The sequence below is a fragment of the Arachis ipaensis genome, chromosome B1 (assembly GCF_059453495.1).
Source record: "Arachis ipaensis isolate K30076 ecotype BB chromosome B1, ASM5945349v1, whole genome shotgun sequence".
Lineage (NCBI taxonomy): Eukaryota > Viridiplantae > Streptophyta > Magnoliopsida > Fabales > Fabaceae > Arachis > Arachis ipaensis.
In genome coordinates, this window is record NC_142436.1 from 25,700,197 (window position 1) to 25,722,984 (window position 22,788).

Below are 22,788 nucleotides of genomic sequence, written 5' to 3' on the forward strand. Positions count from 1 at the left end.
GGCTCAAATCCTTTGTCTTCTGCTCAAAATCAGTCCAAATTTAAAAGAACAACTACTTGCCTATGGCCATTATGCTTCATCATAAAAAACTCATCAACCTTCCTGCCTTGATTCTAGGTCAGCTTTATGAAACACTTTCCTTGATTGTTAGTAAAATTCGATAAAGGAATCCTTCGATCAACCCTTTTGGTCCCTTCTGGGTTGTAAATTTGTGGATCAAAGCTGTTCTTGAAACTCGACTCACAACTTCTAATTCTAAAGTTCCTAACACTCCAATCGATGGTATTCGTCTTTCCCAACTTTCTTGGATGAGACCAAAGACCATGTCTCCCATTGGTGTCTTTGGACACTTTATTAAGATTCCATTTGACATTAAAGAAGACCACAATATTTCTTATTTCCCAAACCCATTCCCATTTTGACCCATTTATGTTTCGTGCCTTAACTCTTTTACTAGCTCTCAGCCAGAGAATCAAACAATAGTCGATGATATGTGGGCTAGGATCTTAACTCCTCAAATCCTTCCTGTTGGCTTACCTCATGAATCAACCTAGGCTCTTAAAAAGAAACTGGACATTTATTCTCCCCACTACATAGCTTAACAGTTTGGATTGGCCCAAGCCTTTCCTTCTTCTCTATCTCTCGACCCTAAGGCTCAAATGATTTATTATGAGGTATTGGAGACAAAAAAATTTGACAAGATGTTAGAGATGAACCCCAAAGGATGTCAGCTTAATACTAGTATCTGAATATCAATCGTTGTTTCTTGTCGACTCCTGACTTTCATGGATGGTGGTCAAAATATTTTTCTACTCATTGTACATCTATCAATCAAGCCCTCTCCAATATGGTTTTCCCTAATGTGCAGACAGCGTTAAAGAAAACCAAAGGTGAGTATATAAAAGAAATCTTTTTCTTTTCAAGTACTTCGCAGGCATTACTTGACTCACTTTACCATTTTGATTTCTTCAGTTACTCGACAGACATCTATCGCTTAATTTGCTATTGACCCACAACCAATGGAGGAAAATTGGAATACTGATGAAGGCGTATCCCCAAGAAAAAGACCAAACAAGGGGAAGGTCGGAGAAAAGGAAGTTCGAGTGGTGCAACCCTTACCTCAAAGAAGCGTGGTCCTATTGATATTCTGATGAGAGTTGAAACCCCAAAGCTTCAAAAAGCCTGACCTGTAACCTCGAAGGTATACGCTTAATGATGTCTGTAGCAACTGTTTTCACCTTGTACTTGTAATTTTTTTATTGTTTTCTAATATATTGCAGTCGAGGCAATCCCAGAAAGGAACTTCCTCTCAAGTTGTTGATATCGAAAATCTTTCTGATAAAAAAGTGGATCAGTCAGTTCATGCTAAAACAGAATTTCTTCAGCCTATTCAGATTACATAGATTGTAAGTCTGTCTACTCCTGTTCTGACTCTGACTCAGAATCCATAATCGACAACAGCATCTTATACTTCGATCTCATCTCTACTAGTACTTCTTTTATTTATATTTTCAATGTTAAGTTCCTTTCGACTGCCACCTGATCTTTATATTTTTTCCCTCTTCAGATTTGCTATATGCTTCTTCCTAGTGATGCTGAAACTCACTAGGAATCTAGGCCACTATATGGATCTGGGTCGACTACTGCAACTGCCACTATTATTTCTGGACATTTGACATAGAAATTCGTCGAAATGTTGACACAACAATTCATCAATGAAGATATTATTCTCGTACTGTCGACAGAAAAATTCGTCGATTAAAATACAGAACCACCTTTTAATGTTCCTTCTTCGGAAGCTGGAGATTTGGATTTCGATGACATCAGCTTTGACCTAGAAAATATCATGTTTGAAGCTCGACAGGTTTATTCCACTGAAGGAACTATGGGGATGTTTTCTGGTCCACAATTGAGCACTGTTATCTCTTAACTTAGGAAGTCGACTCAGGCAGTGTCAACCAAAGAAGAAGAAGTTATAGAAGAAGTCACTTTTCCTGTGCCCACGGGTCCAGATCCTCAAGTGGTCGATAAAATCAACATTGTTCTCGATTGCTTGAACCATTCCATTGAGGATCTTGATGACAATACTGTTTTAAAGGCTCGACTTACTGATGAGCTTATCTTTCTTAATCAACGTATTTCTTTTGACATGCATTCAACTCTTGGCTCATTTATTGAGGACGTCTCCTCCCACTTTTCCAAACTTCATAATGCTGACCAAGAACTGAACAAGTCACTTGAGACTTTAGCCGACTATGATACTCAGATGAAAAATATGACATGACTAAGTCTCAGGTTACTGAGGGTTTATCGGAAGGTCAGACAAAAGAATGACGAATGATGTCAAAGATTGCAGCCTTGGAGAAAGAATTGGCTGATCTAAAATCAGGAAAAAAAGTTACATCACCAATGCTGCTCTTTCTCTTCGACTGAAAATGATTGGAAAGGCTCATGCTTCCAAACTATCAGGTCGAGGTTCTTTAGTCGAAGCAGTTACTCAAGCCACTGATGCGGAATTTCGAATACCACAAACTAACCGGCAAGTGCATCGGGTCGTACCAAGTAATAACTCAGGTGAGTGAGTGTCGTTCCCATGAGAATTAATGGATTAAGCAACAATAGTTGAGTGATTAGGTTAGTTAGACAAGCTAAATAGAGTATTTTCGAGTCAAATAGCATAAAATAGTAAATCAAAGAGTGCAAGAAAGCAAACAGTGAATAGTTGGTGAAATTAATATGAGAAAACAATTAAGACTTTGGAGATGTTTAAATTTCTGGATTAACAATTCTTATCAACTACTTAAATCAAACAAAGATTCAATTCACGGCAAACCTTAAGTGATTAAACCCTAATTTCTTAGTAAGTTAATCTCATCTAACTCAATCAACTGCCAATTCCTTGGTCACTTAATTCAAATTAGAAGATTAAGTCCAATTCTAGTTTATTAGCTATACAAACTGTAAACCCTGTTAAATTAGTAAATAATTAGTCAATAAATTAATTTTAATAAAAAAAATTAGAAATGTGAATAATATATTAAATTAGGATAGAGCTCATCAAAATGAGAATTTTGACACTAATTTCAAAGAATTTGGCCCAAGATTGAACTGAACGGGCCGAACCGGTTAAACTGGGCCCGAACCAGACCCGTGGGCCCAAACCAACCCAAAAAAAATTAAGTGAACCCAACTCTTCCCCCTTCTTTCCATTTTCACGTTGCAGCAAACCTGGGAAGGGGAAGAACGAAAAACATTTCCAAACCCTTACGCTAACTTCAAATGACCGTATCTCATCCGTCCGAGCTCCGATCGCCGTACCGTTTGCGGCCACGCGACCACCGCGTCAAGATCTACGATTCTACTGAAACAATTTCAGAGGTAATTCACTTTATTGTTCTCAGCCACTCCTTCCCCTAATTTTCGAAAATCATATAGAGGTGCTGAATTTCTTTGCTTTTTGATGTATTAGGATCCAATTAGCTTGAGAAAAATGTTCACTCTTACTTATATGAAGCTTGGGTAAGGTGAGGATACCATAATTCTATTTAATTTCCTGAATTTATGATTTGGGCATTAAATTGGGTGTATAAGTGTTATGAATTTGTATTAGTTTGTCAATAAATAATTGGAGCTTGAAACTGTGGATATTGGAACTTGGAGAAAGCTGAGCATTAGTGTTTTATTGAAGTTTTTTTGAGGCTGTGTTGGTTTTAGTAAATTGCCTTGATCACCACGAGGAAAGCGGCCAAGGTATGATTTAGGTTTCTTGCATTTAATATATAATGTTCTGTGAAAATTTAGGCTAGATGACCATAGGATAAGTTGGAACGCACGTAAATGTATAATGCTTAGTATCCTTGATATTTATGATGTGATTTGGTTATGTGATGGAGATTGTTGCTATATTGATGTTAGTATGGAACATGGTTGAGTTGGTGATTATATGATTACATACATATTGAACAAGAGCATGATAGAATTGTTGATATGTGAGATTGTGTAATGTTAATAAATGATGGTTGATAAAATGGTGTAGAGTTTTGTTGCTGGCATATTGTATATACAGGGGCTGACTTCAAGTGTGGAATGATTGATGTGGGAATGGTAAGTTAATGAAATAGGGGTTTAAAGAGTTTTGTGAAAAGTTGGTTTTGGGCCGAACTTCGGCGAGCTATAACTTGGCCTCCGGACCCTTAAATTGTTCCCAAATTGTTTTAAATGAAAATTGAGTTCGTGAAGTTTATGTCGTTCAAAAAACGGATGAAAAACGATTTAAAATGGTTAAGTTATGCTCGACGGAAGATTTGGTTTGGAACAGGAAAAAAATTCAGCAGCTTTCTAACTTAATCAGATTTTTTTGGGAAAACGTACGCCCACGCGTACGCGTGGCATAGAATTTTTGACTGTGCGTACGCGAGTAGCCCTATGCGTACGCGTAATGGGCCAGTATGCATGTCCACGCGTACGCATGGCCCACGCGTGTGCGTGACATGATGTACTCAACTACATGTACGCATGATAAGGGGATGCACGCGCGAGCTGCCTTTTTATGAAATATTATGATAATTTTGTATGATAATTGGCTTGAATAATTTAATGACCTGAGATACGAGATTCCCCGGGTAAAGTACCGTGGCTTGCCACCACGTGTCGCAGGTCAAAACTCGATACTCTGTTGACCGTATGTCGTAAAGATGACCGGGCACGTATAAATTCCCAGGAATGGTACCCCAATTGAGCAATTGATATCTTTATAAAAGAAAAAGCTATGCATAGACTCTTGGGGATGCGCGACGAGGGACAATCCAAGGGTTTAGCAAATCGGACTTGTTGGGTTGGCTTGATAACTGACAGATGAGACTCACGAACCATAGGACAGGCATGCATCATGTGCATATTACTTGGAATATTTGTTTGTGCATTAACTGGGTGTGCCTAAGTGTACTTCCTATGTTAAATGTGTATTTGTTACCTGCAGTACTTGTAACCTTCTTGTGCTTGCCTTTATCTGCTTACTTGTCTGTGATATGTTGTCGGAGATGGAGGTATGGAGGAAAGGCGGTAAGACTTAGATTTAGGACTAAGTTAAGTTTAGCTCAGATACACTTAGAAAACCACCTTTTATGGTTTCTGTTTTATACTTTAAGCTTTATAACATAAGTGTTGGCATTCTAGGATTGCCTCTGGCATTCCCAGGACCTTATATCTTACATGTATGACACCTTTACCATGCTGAGAACCTCTGGTTCTCACCCATACTGTGTTGTTATTTTTTTTTCAGATGCAAGTCGAGAGGCACCTCGTTAGGCGTCTAGACTTCTGAAGCGAAGTGGTTGTTGGGTTACTTTTGTTGTATAGTTACGTATATATATATATATATATATATATATATATATATATATATATATATATATATATATATATACTTAGTTTTCTCTCCGCATGACTTGTTCCTTTTGACCCTCTTAGAGGCTTATGGAGAGACAGGATTTTGTTTATGTAAATTTGGGTTTTGGATATGTATATATATATGTGTAAATATTCTCTGGCCAGCCTTGACTTCGCGGGCTGAGTTAGGAGCTTGTTATTTTGTATCTTTGGCCCTCTATTCTTACTTTTTTTTTATCTTATACTTGACAGCTATAGTTTTCTTAGCACGCAAGTTAACTCATTTTCTGAGCATTACGCTTTTATTTCGCGATTTTTATTTCACCTGTTCTTCAAGGCTCCTACTTTATTATATTCTTTCTACTATTATATGTACACATTTAAATCTAGAGATTGTAATACCATACCACCTCTGTTTTACGGCTTAAGCGTAAAGCTCCGTGTGGTAGGGTGTTACACAAACCCTAAGTACCCAAAAATAAGGAGATTATATATCACGTATCCCATTAAATCCAGATAATTAGAGAGTTGTGAAGAATTGATTCCAAGGTTTAATTCTAGTGATATAACTTTTCCAAGATTCAACAAGAATTCAAATAGAAAAAGAGTTATCTTCCAAGTTCCAATATACTATAATTCCTAGGATGAAGAACGAAATCACTCCTTGAATTTAAATCAGTACATTGACTAAGAGTAGACTGATAATAGTATTAATCTATTAAAATAAATAGAGCTCCTAACTTTAACAATGGAGGTTTAGTTTCTCATGGCTCAGAGAAAAACTTTGAGTTCTAAAAAGTGTAAATTACGGAATGAGGAAGAAGAGAAGAGAGCATGAAGGGCTGAATCTTTTCTCCTTTTATATCTAATCCTAATTGATCTAAAATTAAAATTCTAAAACCCTAAAAATTTTCTTTTCTTAATTTAAATATTAAATTTAAAAACTAAAGAGCCTTCCATGGAACTTGATGACACGGGCCTGGCGCTAAACGCCAAGTAGTGGTGTTTAGCACCATCTTCACAGAATCATTGCACAAATTACGAGGCCCTCGGCACTAAACGCAGAGTCATGGCATTAGCGCCATGATGACAGAGAGAAACTATGAACTATTATATATCATTGGAAAGCTCTGAAAGTTTTCTTTCTAATGCTGGTAAAACCGCATCATTTGGACCTCTATAGCTTAATTTATGTTCGTTGGAGTGTGAGGAGGTCAGGGTTGACAGCATCCACGAATTCCCTTTGCACTTGTCTTCAGTTCTTAGTTCCTCCTTGTTCTTTTGTTTCTATTTTCCTAACATTTTCCTATAAGAATCATGAAACAAAAGAAATCAAAGTACTAATATAATAACCTTGAAAATCATATAATTATTAAACAAAAGTAACAACTTTTCTATAAGAAATACTAATGAAAAGTGCTTAAGATGCTCACGCATCACAACACCAAACTTAAGTTCTTGCTTGTCCTCAAGAAAGCAAAGAATCATGGCTTAGTCATCAAGCTTTACAACCTTAAAATATAAGGGTGAATGGTCGCAATTCAAATGAGTTTAGTTAGCCGTTTTACTTATTCACAATTCAACACTATTGGTTATAATCTTTCAAGGCCTCTGTCTAAATTAGATTATAGAATCCTTCCTTAAATCATCACCTCGAAGCAAGATTATTTACTTTCTTTCCACAGTTCATTTTCATTGAGTGTTTTGCACTTTGATCCTAGCCGTGATTCTAAATGTTTTGTGTCAAGCTTTACTTGAGACAGAAATACCACAAGCATATAATTGGGGAGCTCTTTGAGCTTACTATGTCTGTTTAACATTTCCTAACATTGGTGCTCAGAGCCTTTAGCTTTCTCCTTTGGAGGGAGGGGGGGTGCTTTGCACCTTGAGCCTAGTCGTGACTCTAAAGGCTTTATTTTCAAGCTTTTGCTTGATATAAGTACCACAAGCACTTGATTAGAATGCTCTTTGAGATTATTTTTCTTTCAATTTTCTTAGGCAGTGGTACTCAGAGCCTTTGGCTTCTCTTTCAACCCATTTTCTTTTTTTTTATTATATATTGCTCCTTCAAGGTTTTGTCAAGTGTAAAGATACCATAATAGTCCTCTAGATTAAGGCCTCAAGCAATTTGGCTTAGCTTGTGTTGAACATTCTTAGTTAGTTTGACCTTCCAAACTCACATTGTCATGCTTTTTATGATCAATCTTTTTTTTCTTTTTGTTCTTTCTTGGCACATTATCCTTGCCCATATTTAGGAGCAAGCACAATTATAATTGTTATGTTGTGATGGACAAGTAATGATATGCACTTGGCTAATAGGAATTCTAATTATATAAGATAGAAGAAGATAACATATGCATATAATTATAAAAGAAGGAAGCGATTAGAAGTCAACAACCTTAGTTCTCATTGCCATCCACTTTATCATCTTCCTCTTCATCATCCTTTTAGGCTATGTAGAGCATAGCCTCCAATACCAAACTTTGAATAGTTTCTTGTCCTCAAGTAATAAAGAAAAATAGTGGTGATGAAAATAGGAATAATCATGATTATCTAGTGGAAATAAGGAAACAAGGCGGAAGCCCATTCAAATAAAACAAACAAAAATTAAAAACAAAACCAAAGTAAAGGTAAAATAAAGCAAAATAAACATATTGCTAATGTATTGGCACGGGGAGAGTGAACCTTGCATGGGTGAAGTGTGGCAATATCAAATTTGGTGTAAGAACACCAAACTTAGTATGACACAATCAATGAAAGGCTGGGCCAAGTACCCAGTGAAATGCAAGCATCATGTTGGTGTAGCAACACCAAACTTAATCCATAAAATACATATGCAACATGAAGCAAAGAAAAAAGAAAAATGAAAAGAAATTACCTAACGTTAGGTTGCCTCCCAACAAGCGCTTCTTTAATGTCACTAACTTGACGGTTGGTTCTTGAATTTTATTCCTCTTCTTCTAGTTGGTTAAGAGAAATAACTTCAGTGGACATGAGGAGAAAATGATACCCACCAAAAAGCAACCCTCATACAACTCTCTGATTCACTATGACCAAAGAAAGCATATTCAAGTGTTGGGGGAGACGATTTCAATTCGCATGTGGGTGGTGCATTCAGATTTTTCTTCCCGGAAGCTTGCATGCATGGATTTAAAGGGACTTGTATGGCTTCCTCCTTAATTATTGGAATGTGCAAGCATGGAGTGTGCATGGATTCCTCCTTTGTTTGTGCATCTTTCTCTTCTTCCATGTGTGAGGGTGGAGAGTTCTTTAATTCATTGGAGTATGAACTCCTTTGATTGATTTCCTTTCTTTCTTTCATAGGATCTTGCATTGTATCTCTTGGGAAGGAATTTGCTTGTTTTTTCTATCAGGTGCTTGGTAATCAACTCCACATATTTCTCTATATTTTTTACACTCATTTTTATATCATGTATGCAACTTTGAGCAGTATTCCTTAATTCTTTCACGGCAAGATCAAGAGTTGATGGTTCTTGATATGAATAAGGAGATGATGGTTCTTGATAAAAATAAAAAGATGATGGTCCTTGATATAAATAAAGAGCTGGTGGTTCTTGATATGAATAGAGAGATGATGGCTCTTGATGGATGGGATATAGAACGCTGAAGTGTCCTTGTGCTTGACTTTCCTAACCAAAATCTGGATAGTTCCTCCATCTACAGTAATATGAGTCATTCCTTGAGTGGGAATAGTAACTCATGTGGCCTCTCTCCATTATTTTTCTTAGCACAAAACACCAAACAGGATTAAGCACACCATGTGGAAGAAAAGAAAAAAAAGGAGAGAATGGAAAGGAATATCTTTGTTTTTTTTTTTTGAAGAAAAAACAGAAAAAAATTAAAAAGCGTCTAATCTAGGTAATCAATCAACTGGTAGTTGTTAATCACAATTAATCCCCAACAACGGTGCCAAAAACTTAATGCGAAATTTCGAATATCATAAACTAACGGGCAAGTTCACCGGGTCATACCAAGTAATAACTCAAGTGAGTGAGTATCGATCCCACGAGGATTAATGGATTAAGCAATAATGGTTGAGTGATTAGGCTAGTCAGACATGCTAAATTGAGTGGTTTCGAGTTCAAATAGCATAAAACAGTAAATCAAAGAGTGAAAGAAAGTAAACAGTGAATGGTTGGTGAAATTAATATGAGAAAATAGTTAAGGCTTTGTAAATGTTTGAATTTTCGGATTAACAATTCTTATCAACTACTTTAATCAAACAATAATTCAATTCACAACAAACATTAAGTGATTAAACCCTAATTCCTTAGTAATTTAATCTCGTCTAACTCAATCAACGGCCAATTCCTTGGTCACTTAATTCAAATTAGAAGATTAAGTCCAATTTTAGTTTATTAGCTACACAAACCCTAAGTATCCAAAAATAAGGAGATTATATGTCACAGATCCTGTTAAATCCAGATAAGTAGAGAGTTGTGAGGAATTGATTCCAAGCTTTAATTCTAGTGATATAACTTTTTCAAAATTCAACAAGAATTCAAATAGAAAATGATTTATCTTCTAATATACTCTAATTTCTAGGATGAAGAACGAAATCACTCCTTGAATTTAAATTAGTGCATTGATTAAGAGTAGACTGACAATAGTATTAATCTATTAAAATAAACAGAGCTCTTAACCTTAACAATGGAGGTTTAGTTGCTCATAGCTCAGAGAAAAATCTTGAGTTCTAAAAGATGTAAATTACGGAATGAGGAAGAAGAAGAGAAGAGAGCCTGAAAGGCTGAATCTTTTCTCCTTTTATATCTAATCCTAATTGATCTAAAATTAAAATTCTAAAACCCTAAAAATTATCTTTTCTTAATTTAAATATTAAATTTAAAAACTAAAGAGCCTTTCGTGGAACTTGATGACACGGGCCTGACGCTAAACCAAAAAAATCAAAGTACTAATAGGATAGCCTTGAAAATCATATCATTATTAAGCAAAAGTCATAACTTCTCAATAAGAAATGCTAACGAAAAGTGTTTAAGATGCTCACGCATCAACTACTAATACCCAAGATGCAGCACAAAAGTCCTCAAGCTTGGACCAACGTCAATAGGATTTGAAACTTATGTTTAGAAGCTTACTCTAGCTCTCTTTTGCACTTATGTTGTTTAGTATTTTCCATTAATGACAATGGTATTTTTGAGATACTTACTATTTGTATATATGGTTCGATTATTATTTGTATCTCTTATTCCATAAGCATAAAAAACTTCTTTGATTTCAAAGAGTCCTTCCCAAATTGCCAATCAAAACTTAATTGTTTCAAAGTATGAAACAATAGGTTTTAATGAATCACATGCTCCTTATTTGCTTTTTTAAAAACTTTTGAATTTTGAAAGATGGTTACAAGGAGATGAAATAGTTCGCGCGTTTCTGGAAATGTTATAACGTTTCTAATGGGCCTTTATTGATTCAAACCCTTTTATATTCCTAAGTCTTCATCATTGTTCATCACTCTTATTTTCCATCGAACACTTCTCAGAAATTCTTCTTCTTCCACAAAACTTTTCTCATTTTCTTGCAAATCCTTCTCCATTTGAAAATTTTATTTCCATGGCTACTCAATCTGGTCTTCACTCCAATAGTACTCCAATCGTTACGGCTGCCTCATCTTCATCCACCACTATAGCTGCAACTACTACCACCAAAATTTTCATTACTACCTCTACTACAGGAACAACCATGCCATCTTCTTCTGTCTCTGCCTCCAGAGATTCTACTGCTACTCCAAGTGGAACCTCTGCTACTCTCGCTTCTTCGTGCCAGGAGAGTGATGACGACTTACACGTTGTAGGTCCTCCACCTCTGGTGACCAACATGTCACAATTTTATAATGATGATGGGACTTTAAGAGCTTCCAATCCAGACGTAGAGACCATCGCCTTATAGCGTAGCCAGGTACTACTCCCCTTTCAAGTTTCCAATGTCATATATTCATTCTTAGCCCCAATCTCTACCTTGGAGAAAGTCGAGTCGATTTCATCATTCTTTTCAGCTCTCCCTGAACATATTTCTCTAATTTTTTATAAAAACATAAAGCCACTGACATGGGCTTATCACCGGTTTAGAGTTTCCACAAGTTTAAAAATCAAGTATGTCACAAATATAGTCTAAACCGGCAACCAACATACAGTCAAAGTTTAAAAAATTGTCACAATTTAAATCAATTAACTGGGAGTTGAATTCCAGATCGTTCTCCCTTGGACTTGCAATTGAATGCACATAATTGGTTATGGAATTTGGGGGGCTTTGAATATAAATGCAGAAAGGTAAGGTAACTAGAAACTAAAGAGCAACCAACAATAAATTAAAATTGCAATGAGAAAAGGGCAATAAGCAAATAAACAACTATCTAGTAAGCATGCAATTGAGATGGCAACAATTGAGAAGTAACTACACCAAGAAGCAACGAAATTAAACTAAAAGGACTAAGAGAATAGAGTCAATAAAAAAGATGTAATCAAATACTGAAAAGGTCTTGGCTAAGGTTGAGAATTTAGGCTTCCTATCCTTGTTATCAACCACAAACATGGTAATTATTAAGAGTTATTCTCACTTTGTCATCCCCTAACATCAGAAAAAAGTCAAGTAAGCATAATTGATCTCAATCCACAAATCCTAATCAACTTATCAATCAAGTTTGATAAAAGATTAGCGTTAGTGGAAACCAAATCAACTAACAACCCTAAATTACCAATCGATATTGGACATTGATAACTCAAGGATCCCTAATTACTCAACCCCAAGCCAAGAATTCATAAATCTACTCATTGGCTAAAGTAAACATTTTATCAAACACTTGGTGAGCAATAAGAGAAAACATCATGAAATTGTGAAAATTGATCAAAATTAAATCCAATTACTACCAACTATTAACAATAGCAACTCAATTAATACATTTAAAACATAAGAACATCAATTCATCAATAGAAATTCAAAATTAACAAGGTTCATGAACTAAGGAAATAAAAAAGTAACTCAAAGATGACTCAAGGGAAATTCTAAGGAAAATTAAAGTAAGAGAATAACAAAATTAAAGCAAAATTATAACTAAAAAAGTTTGGAATTTAGAATTGAGTGCAAAATCGACAAGAACCCTAGAAAAATCTAGAGAGGACCTAGAGTTTCTCTCATTAGAAACTATGAACAAAAACTATGAAAAACTAGAATGAATGAATAATCCCCTTGAGTGTGTGTGTGTCCCCACTTCAATCTAGGCCTCCAATACTTTAGAATGGAGCTGAATTGGGACCAAAATTGCCCCCAAAATTGTGGTCATGTGCTTCCATTAATGAGGCATGTGCTGTATGTCATGAGGCATGCATATGCACGAATGAGAAAGATGCGTACGCATTGCTGCCAGATCTTCAATTCTTCAATTTTTTATGATTTCTACATTTTTGCATGCTTTGCTCCATCTTCCAAGCCATTCTTGTCTTGTTAAACCTGAGATCATTTAACAAATACATCACGGTATTGAATGGAATGAAAGTGAATTAAAATTTACAGTTGTTGGTCCAAAAAGCATGGTTTTAACTCTTAAGCACAATTTAGGAAAAAATCATAATAACATGCATTTTTTGTGAATAAATACAAGATAAGTTGATAAACTCTATATTTTTCAGCAAAAAATTATCATAAAATAAGGGTTTATCAGCCACATATTTTGCTAGTCGAGTTTTTAGAACTGCTCCTCCTAAAGAGTCGAGTTCATCATTTTCGATGTGGCTACCAAGGCTTTCTACAACTTACATCCCTATGAAAATCTCTGGGTATTGTATCGGCCCTTCGACTTTCTACTCATGACCTCTCCTATACTGCTCCTTTGTTTGGAGCTAGTTTATATTTTTGGTGTCCAGCCACAAATAATTTTCATTTTTCTTATGGGATGATGGGTCCGACCTTAATGGAAATATCAGCTCTAAACAGCTTATCTTCCGATGGGGAAGATGTTTGCTGGATAACCCCATGCACGGACGATGTCTTTGATATTAATTTTGACTCGACTTCTGTGTTGGGCTTCATCCAAAATAACATGGGTTCTAAAGGCGACCTTACTACTGATAGTGAACATGTAGCCTTCGTCCTCTTGTGGCTCAATGCCTTTATCTTTTGCCCAAAATCAATCTAAATTCAAAAAGTAACTACCTTACCTTAGCCATTATGCTTCACCATAAAAAATACATCAACCTTCCCTCTCTTATTTTAGGTAAATTATATGAGACACTATCTTTAGTGGTTAGCGAGATTCGATGAGGGAAATTGATGACTGCGCATCATGTTATGTTTTTCTATACTTTTTCATATCAAAATTTAATTCATTATGCTTAATTATTGAATATTTTTATGCTTAAGTTGTATATTGCTTTGATTTCTTTGAATTATTTAACTTTGTAGAAAATGGTGTAAAAAGAAGCAAAAAGCACAAAACAAGCAAAGGAAGCTGGCGTGCCTGGGCGTGGCACACCAGGCTTATGAAACAGAAAGGGTGCTCAACACTACACAATGGGCGTGGCACGCCAAGCGTAAGCGTGGCACACTAAGCATGGGCGTGGCACGCCAGTTATATTTTTCAGAGAAGGGAGGAAGTTGCATCACTATGGGCGTGCCACTTGGTGCTCTGGGAGTGGCACGCCAAGCTTGTGAAGCCAACTCTCATCAATAGGCGTGCCACTTGGTGCTCTGGGCGTGGCACGCCAAGCTTGTGAAGTCAAGATCTCAAAGAGGGTGTGCCACTTGGTATTTTGGGCGTGGCACGCCAGGCCAACATTCCAGCAAAGAAGATTGAAGAATTCTACATGGGCGTGGCATGCCGGTCTTGGGCGTGGCACGCTGGGGCATATGCCAGCCTGACCTCCTTCCGTTCAAATGAAGATATCTTGAGCTATACAACTTCAAAAGAGGTGATTTCAGTGCCATTAGAAGGTAGACATCTAGAGCTTTCTAACCATATATAACACGTTATTATGGACGCTGGAATTGAGGAAGATATTGACCCCAAAAACACAAAAAGCACAACACGTTCCTGCAGAGATACCAGCCTGACCTCTTCATCTTCAAAGGAACATAACTTGGGTTGTAGAGGTCAAAATGATGTGATCTTGGTGGTGTTGGAAAGATGATATCTAAATCTTTCTAACAATATATAACACTCTATAGTGGACGTTAAATATGAAGGTGAAAAAGACCATTCTTTCAGTATCATAAGCTGGGCATGTCTTTGGGCGTGGCACACCAATTCTAATGGCTAGAGAGGAAGCTTTAGTGCATCATCGAAGGTTTGGCACACCAAGAATGGGCATGGCATGCCAGTTTAACAACATAAGGGGTGTGGCATGCCAAGAGTGGGCGTGGCACGCCAGGGTATTTGACAGACTGACCTCTTCACCTTCAAATGGGCATAACTTGAGCTACAAAGATCGAAATGAGTTGATTCTAGTGGAGTTAGAAAGCTGACATCTAGGGCTTTCTAACAATATATAATAATTTATAGTGGACATTCAATTCGAGGCCCAAACAACTCCATTCATTCAGCATTACAAAGTGGGTCATACTCTAGTGAGAAATTTCTATTGGGCGTGGCACCTGAAACCACATGCCAACTTCTCCTTGCATCCCCCAACCTTCAACCAAGCCCACTCCAACTCTCATTTAATCCACAATTGTTAATCAATCAAGGCCACAAGAAGCATCTAGAATAGTTTAATTTTCATTTCATTGTAATTTAGGAGAACCTATATAAAGGCCTTAGTTTCATAGAATTGGGGGAGATCATAATTCTGGACACTCCACTGGGAGTGGATCTTCGGACCCCTCCTTCCACTCTTCTCTTCTCCTCCATTTTCTCACTAGGAGTGGGTATTCGGACCGCTCCTTCCACTCTTCTCTTCTCCTCTATTTTCTTTCTTACTTGTAAATATTTTTAGTTATGAATTACTAACTCTTTTCGTTGGGAAAGAGAGCTTTATTTCAATTTGATGGATTAATTTGTTTTTATTCTTCTTCTTTTCTTCATCTCTATTTGATTTACTTGAAGAATTTTCGTTCTTCATGTTAGCATTCAATTATCTTGGAGAAGAGATTGAATGTATTTGGGTTTTATGTGAACCTTGGAAGAGGAATCATAAAACCATGCTTGAAAATCCTTCTCACACTTGAGTAGATTTGGGTATGGATGGGATATTGTGACATTTAATTGATCCATTATTTGGATCTAGAAAAGTGTGTGGTATAATAAGGGAACAAGCTTCATCTCCTCTCATGAGCAACTAGACCAAGGAATTGGCTATTGATCAAGCTTGGGGAGATTGAGTTACCAAGGAATTGGGACTCAGCCACTCATGATTGCCAAGAGGTCAATGAGTTGCATGATTGAAGATGAAATGAAAGCAATTAATATTGAGAATTCAATATCTCTTGATCCCAATGTTCTTTTTATCTTTAGTTCTTGTTATTTACTTTATGGTTATTTACATTTCCTGCACTTTACATTTTCAGCACTTTACTTTCTTGTACTTTACTTTTCTTGCCATTTACTTTCATGCACTTTATTGCTTTCCTTTACTTTCATGCAATTTACATTTCTTGTTGATTATCTCTCCTTAATGTTTGTCTAACTAGAATAATCAATCAACTATTATTTGCTTAATCCGTTAATCTCCGTGGGATTCGACCTCACTCTATTGTGAGTTTTTACTTGACGACAATTCGGTATACTTGCTGAAAATTTTTTTGTAGTGATACGTTAATTCTGTGATCAAGTTTATGGCGCCGTTGCCGGGGATTAATTGTGATTAACAAACTACCGGTTGGTTGATTACCTAGATTAGACATTTCTGTTTATTTTGTTTCTATTGCTTTTTCTCCTTTATTTTCTCTTGCCAATCAACTATTTGTGTTAATGCCTCACTAAGAATTCCTTGGTGACAAAAGGAAATTCTCTATTCCTTGGTGATTGTGTTATTGACACATAACAGTTTCTTTATTTCCTTAGCTTTCTTTCAAATAAATTGAGATGAGATTGCATAAGATAAATTTGGTGTTGCCTTGCAACAATTTGTTTCCAATTCTTCACTGGATACTTGCATCAATTCCAAGTGAAAGTGTCACACTAAGTTTAGTGTGCCACTTATCTTTTATGTAATGTATCATGCACACCCTCTTATTTTTGCAATCACAATGTCTCTGTTTCTTGTGCCTTTATTGTATCTTTAATTTTGCTTGCCTAACCACATGCATTACTCACATTTCATTGGTTATGATATTCATGACCCATCATAAACCCCAGCACTACTGTATTAATTATTGCTTAAGGGCAAGTAATCATTCTAAGTTGGTGTGGGAAGGAGAAGAATAGGAGGAAAATTACAACAACAACAATGAAGATGAACTACAAGGTGGTAAAGTTCCTTTTCCTCTTATCTATTTTCTGTATATTCAATTGCATGATTGTCTTCTATTTTCTTCGTATGCATGTGTGTTGTGAATAAGCATAGCTTGATTGCTGAATTGTAACATGTGCTATGATATTATGACTACCATATTGAGTTTTGTGAGTTCAAAGTGATTAAGTATCATGATAAAAAACAAACAAGGTAATTAAAGAAGTTAGCATGAGCTTATAAGTATTGGGAAGCTAGCATGACTATTTTTGCTCAATTACATTTGAATTTATTTAATTGAAGTTTTCATCTAGGACATTTTATGAAATTTTTTTTGAAATCATGAAAACCTTGAAGAAGCAAATGCAAATAAGGCAGGAAAAGAAAAGGGAAAGAATGAGAAAGCTGAAGGCTCTGACTACCAATGACAATTCATTTGTCAAGTACTTGTGGTATTTATGTATCAAGCAAAAAGCTTGAAAACAAAACACTTAGAGTCAAGGCTAGGCTCAAGTGCAAAAGTACTCTCTCAAAGCTTAATGCTCTGAGCATCAATGATTAGAGAGTAAAGAAAAGAAACAAATGAGCTAAAAGAGTCCTCTAATTAAATGCTTGTGGTGCTTATGTATCAAGTGGTAATACTTGAAAACAAAGCATTTAGAGTCATAGCTTTCAACAAATGGTGCAAAGCACCCACGAAGCTAAGCTAAGAAAAGAATGAAAAGCTCGTTTCAAGGAAGGAACATAAAGAAAAAGATTTCATAAAATGAGCTAGATAGAAGCATCAATCATTTGAATCTCTTTTGTGATTGTAGCATGCATAAGAAACTAGCCAACCATGGATATAAAAATTGCTACTCTTCTCACCTTGGTTTGTCAAAATCTATTGCATGATTCTTTGTTTGCTTGAGGACAAGTAAAGTTTAAGTTTGGTGTTGTGGTGACTGCGCATCATGTTATATTTTTTCTATGCTTTTTCATATCAAAATTTAATTCATTATGCTTAATTATTGAGTATTTTTATGCTTAAGTTGTGTTCATACCCTGGGTCGAGCTATGCGACCTAGGCTGGCTAAAGACACGAGTGACCGACCTCTTTAGGACGGTCGCCACCAATCTCTTACTAAAAGAGTTCGGCCAAATCACCATAGAGGCCCAAGCAAGCCCAAACGAAAGGAGCAAAGCCCATTCTAAAGGTGGCAAAGCTAAGAAAGATAAGGCAGTTCCCCTAAAAAGATAAGATAAGATAACTATCTTATCTCAAGGGAAGTCACTCCACACTACTATAAATACACTGGAGCACCCAGGTATAACTCATACTCTGATTCTACACAAAACCCTGCTTAAAGCCCATGCTAACTTAAGCATCAGAGTCTTTTGCAGGTACCACCACCCTCCGGTGATCAAGGATCAGCCACCTCTCAAGGCTCAGCAAGTCGGACACGACAGCTCCTGCCACAACAGCAGATCTCCTCTGAGATCGACCTTCAGTTTCAGGTAACCCTCGAAACATTGGGGCCGTTGCCGGGGAACCTGGAAGTCATTCCATCATCATGGCGGACAACCTTAACAACGACCACAATTCTGATTTGGAAAACAAGATGCCACATAAGAACGCAGACATCACACCGAAAGATACACCTCAACAAAATGGAGACAAGCATTCTCCAAACACAAAAATTTTAGATGCCCTCTGAGAACAGCAGGAACGTCTCAAGAAGCTCGAACAAGAGGTCGAACACCAGCGCGAAGCCGAAAGAGATCTCCGGAGGGAAACAAGACGACGTCGAGAGTTAGAGGACAAGCTTCTAAAGCTCGAGGCCGACCTTAAGACCAAAACCATTCGATCCAGTCATGAAGACAGCTCCCACAAAGATCAAGACCCATTCACCAAAGAGATCATAAAAGCTAAAGTCCCAAAGGACTTCAAAGCTCCTGACATGACCCCATACGACAGTACATCGGATCTGAGCCATCATCTCAGCAATTTCAGAAGTAGGATGTATCTCACGGTTGCCTCAGATGCTATCCGCTGTAAAGCTTTCCCGACCACCTTAACCAAAACGGCAATAAAGTGGTTCGACAGCTTGCCACCAAGGTCAATAGCAAGCTTTGATGACCTCGCCAAGAAGTTCCTAGCCAGATTCTCCATCCAAAAAGACAAAGTGAAACATGCCCCAAGCCTGTTAGGGATTAAGCCAGGAGATCGGGAGAGCCTCCGCAACTACATGGAAAGATTTAACAAGGCATGTCTAGACATACAAAGTTTGCCAACAGAAGCAACCATCATGGGTCTCATTAATGGTCTGCGAGAAGGACCCTTTAGCCACTCCATATCAAAAAATCATCCAACGTCTCTAAACGAGGTACAAGAACTGGCAGAGAAGTATATCAACATGGAGTAGAACTCTCGACTAGGGGAAACCTCAAAATTCGGACTCTCTTACCCCCCTCGAGACTAGGATAAAGAGTCCAAGAAAAAAAAGACCAGCCAACTAAAAAACCTAGAAAATACCACAACTACACTCTACTCAGAGTGTCCCTTGTGGATGTATACAGAGAGATATGCAACACTGAGAAGATCCCACTGCCTCGCCCGATTAAACACAAAAGGGGAGGAGGAAATCGGACAGAGTACTGTGAATACCACCGAATCTACGGGCATTCTACCAATGAGTGCTTTGACCTAAAGAATGTCATAGAAAGATTGGCACGAGAAGGGCAATTAGACCGGTTCTTAGCCAGTAAGACGGAGGAACCAAGAAAGAGAAGAAGGGAAGAAGAGATTGGACGAGCTGAACGCCCCAACCACACCCCCGAAAGACACGTTCATATGATAAATGGAGGATTCGCAGGAGGGGGATCTCTAAATCATCACGCAAAAGACACCTTAAAGAGGCGTACCATATCAGAGGAGGAGACAGGTCGGCCGACCTCCCCAATATCACCTTCACTCAAGAAGACGCTGCAGGAATCATCCTGGGGCATGATGATCCCATGGTTATTACTATCATACTGGCCAATGCTAATCTCCACCGAACACTGGTAGACCAAGGAAGCTCTGCGGATATCTTGTTTAAATCCGCCTTCAACAAGCTCGGTCTACAAGATAAAGAGCTTAGAGCATATCCGAATAGCTTGTTCGGACTGGGAGACACTCTAATCCAACCACTTGGATATATCTCACTGCACACAACTTTTGGAAAAGGAACTCGGTCCAGGACACTTAACATAGATTACATAGTAGTCGACGTGAGCTCAGCCTATAACGCCCTAATAGGTTGGACAACGCTAAACTAGCTCGCCGCAGTAGTCTCCACTCCACATCTGTGCATGAAATTCTCAACTCCAGAAGGGATCGCCACGATAAAGGGAGACAAAAAGATTGCGCGACGCTGTTACAATGAAAGTCTAAACCTTAAAGGTGACCCCAAAGGGGAGGAAATCAACACTATCGAACTCGAGGGAGTATGTGCTCATGAGGAAGTTCGACCACAACCCGAAGGCGAGATCGAAGAAGTCCAGATCGGGGATGCCCACGATAAAACAACAAATATTGGGGCAACCTTAAAGAGAGACTCAAAGGAGCCACTGATACAATTCCTAAAGGATAATGCCGATTTCTTTGCATTGAAGGCAGCGGACATGCCCGGCATAGATCCCAAGCTAATGTGCCATAAGCTGGCAGTATACCCTGGATCTCGGCCCGTACAACAGAAAGATCCCAAGGTGTGGAAGAGAAAGTGCAAGCTTTACTAGAGGCAGGGTTCATAAGGGAGGTCAAATATCTATTATGGCTAGCCAACATTGTCTTAGTAAAGAAGTCAAATAACAAGTGGAGAATGTGTACTAACTACACCGACCTCAATAAGGTCTGCCCAAAAGATCCCTACCCGCTCCCAAACATAGATACTCTAGTGAATGCCTCTTCCGGATACAAGTACCTCTCCTTCATGGATGCCTATTCAGGATACAACCAAATCCCAATGTACCCACCTGATCAAGAGAATACCTCGTTCCTAACCCCAACGGCAAACTATTACTATATAGTTATGCCATTCGAGCTCAAAAACGCAGGAGCTACCTACCAAAGATTGATGAACAAAGTCTTTGCTGACCATATTGGAAAGCTGATGGAGGTTTACGTAGACGACATGCTGGTATAAACACAAAGTGAGGAATCATTGTTGTCCGAGCTCACCAAAGTGTTTGACACCATCAGAAAGCACATTATGCAACTTAATCCCGCAAAGTGCACCTTCGCGGTAGAGACTGGCAAATTCTTAGGCTTCATGCTCACCCAAAGAGGAATCGAGGCAAATCCAGATAAATGCCGGGCTATACTCAACATAAAAAGTCCGACTTGCGTCAAAGAGGTACAACAGCTCAACGGCAGACTGGCAACTCTATCCATATTTCTGGCCGGATCAGCCATAAGATCTCTCCCCTTTTACGCAACATTAAGGAAGGGAAAAAAGTTTGAATGGACAGCAGAGTGTGAGCAAGCGTTCCAAGATTTCAGGGCAACCACCCATTCTTACCCGATCACAGGAAGGAGAAGCACTCATATTATACCTCGCAGTGAGAAGTCGGGCAATAACCTCAGCACTAGTAAGAGAAGACGAAAATGGGCAACAACCCATCTACTTCATCGGCAAGGCTCTCCAAGGGGCCGAACTAAGCTATCAAAAGATAGAAAAGTTTGCCTACACCCTCATACTCACTTCTCGGCGACTCCGTCCATACTTCCAAGCTCACACTATCAGGGTTCGGACCAACCAGCCCATAAAAGGCATCCTACAGAAAACAGACTTAGCAGGAAGAATCCTATAGTGGGCAATCAAATTATCCGAATTTGATCTTCGATATGAAACTCGGACAGCCATCAAATCACAGTACCTGGCCGACTTCATTGCAGAATACACTGACGCCCCAGGAACCCCCACAAAATGGAATCTCTACGTGGATGGCTCTTCAAACAAAACCGGGAGTGGCGCATGTGTAATTATAGAAAGTGATCAAGGAACCCAAATCGAGCTCTCACTAAAGTTCGAATTCCCTGTTTCAAATAATCAAGATGAGTATGAGGCACTACTGGCTGGTTTGAGGCTGGCTAGGGAGGTAGAAGTTCAAAAGCTTGTCATCTTTAGCGATTCACAAGTAGTTACCTCACAAATTGAAGGAAGCTACCAAGCTAAGGACTACACCATGAAAAAATATCTGGACAAGACCAGAGACCAGCTCGGACAATTCAGGGAATATGAGGTCTAACCTATACCTCGAGAACAGAATGCTCGAGCTGATGCACTCTCAAAACTAGCCAGCACCAAACCAGGGGGCAATAACAGAAGCCTCATCTAGGAAACATTGACAAGTCCATCGATCTTGGAAGAAGAAAAGGTCCTAACCATATCAGGTCGGGATTAAGGATGGATGACCCCCATAATCAACTACCTCAAATCAGAGATACTTCCCACAGATAAGAAGGAGGCAAAAAGGCTAATACGAGAGGCACAGTACTACACCATAGTGGGCGACATCTTATATAGGAGAGGGATCTCAACACCCCTCCTAAAATGTGTGCCGACCTCCAATACAAGGGAAGTCTTGGAAGAAGTACATGGTGGCATATGTGGCAACCACCTGGAGGCATGAGCTCTTTCTAAAAAGGTACTCCGAGCCGGTTTCTTCTGGCCAACCTTGGGAAAAGAAGCAACAGAGTTCGTCAAAATATGCCCACCATGTTAGAAACATGCTAGCTTCCATATCGCTCCACCAGAGGAGCTCATCAGTGTTACGTCTCCCTGGCCATTCGCAAAATGGGGGCTCGACCTCCTTGGACCCTTCCCCCAGGGGTCAGGACAAGTCAAATTCCTCATTGTGGGAATAGACTATTTCACAAATTGGATTGAGGCAGAGCCCTTAGCTAATGCTACCGCCCAAAGAAGTCAAAAATTTTTATATAGGAATATTATCTCAAGGT

The 22,788-nt window shown here is 38.3% G+C and overlaps 1 protein-coding gene across 1 annotated transcript; it reads left to right on the plus strand.

The window, feature by feature from the left end:
* The first annotated feature begins 18,745 nt into the window (after positions 1–18,745).
* LOC148576008 (uncharacterized) lies at positions 18,746–19,210 on the plus strand. Its single transcript, XM_088502648.1, has one exon. The coding sequence runs from the start codon at positions 18,746–18,748 to the stop codon at positions 19,208–19,210; it is 465 nt and encodes a 154-aa protein (XP_088358774.1).
* The last annotated feature ends 3,578 nt before the right edge of the window (positions 19,211–22,788 follow it).

Coding starts and splice junctions, on each gene's coding strand:
- LOC148576008 (XM_088502648.1), top strand. CDS start 18,746: ATGACCCCATACGACAGTACATCGGATCTGAGCCATCATCTCAGCAAT.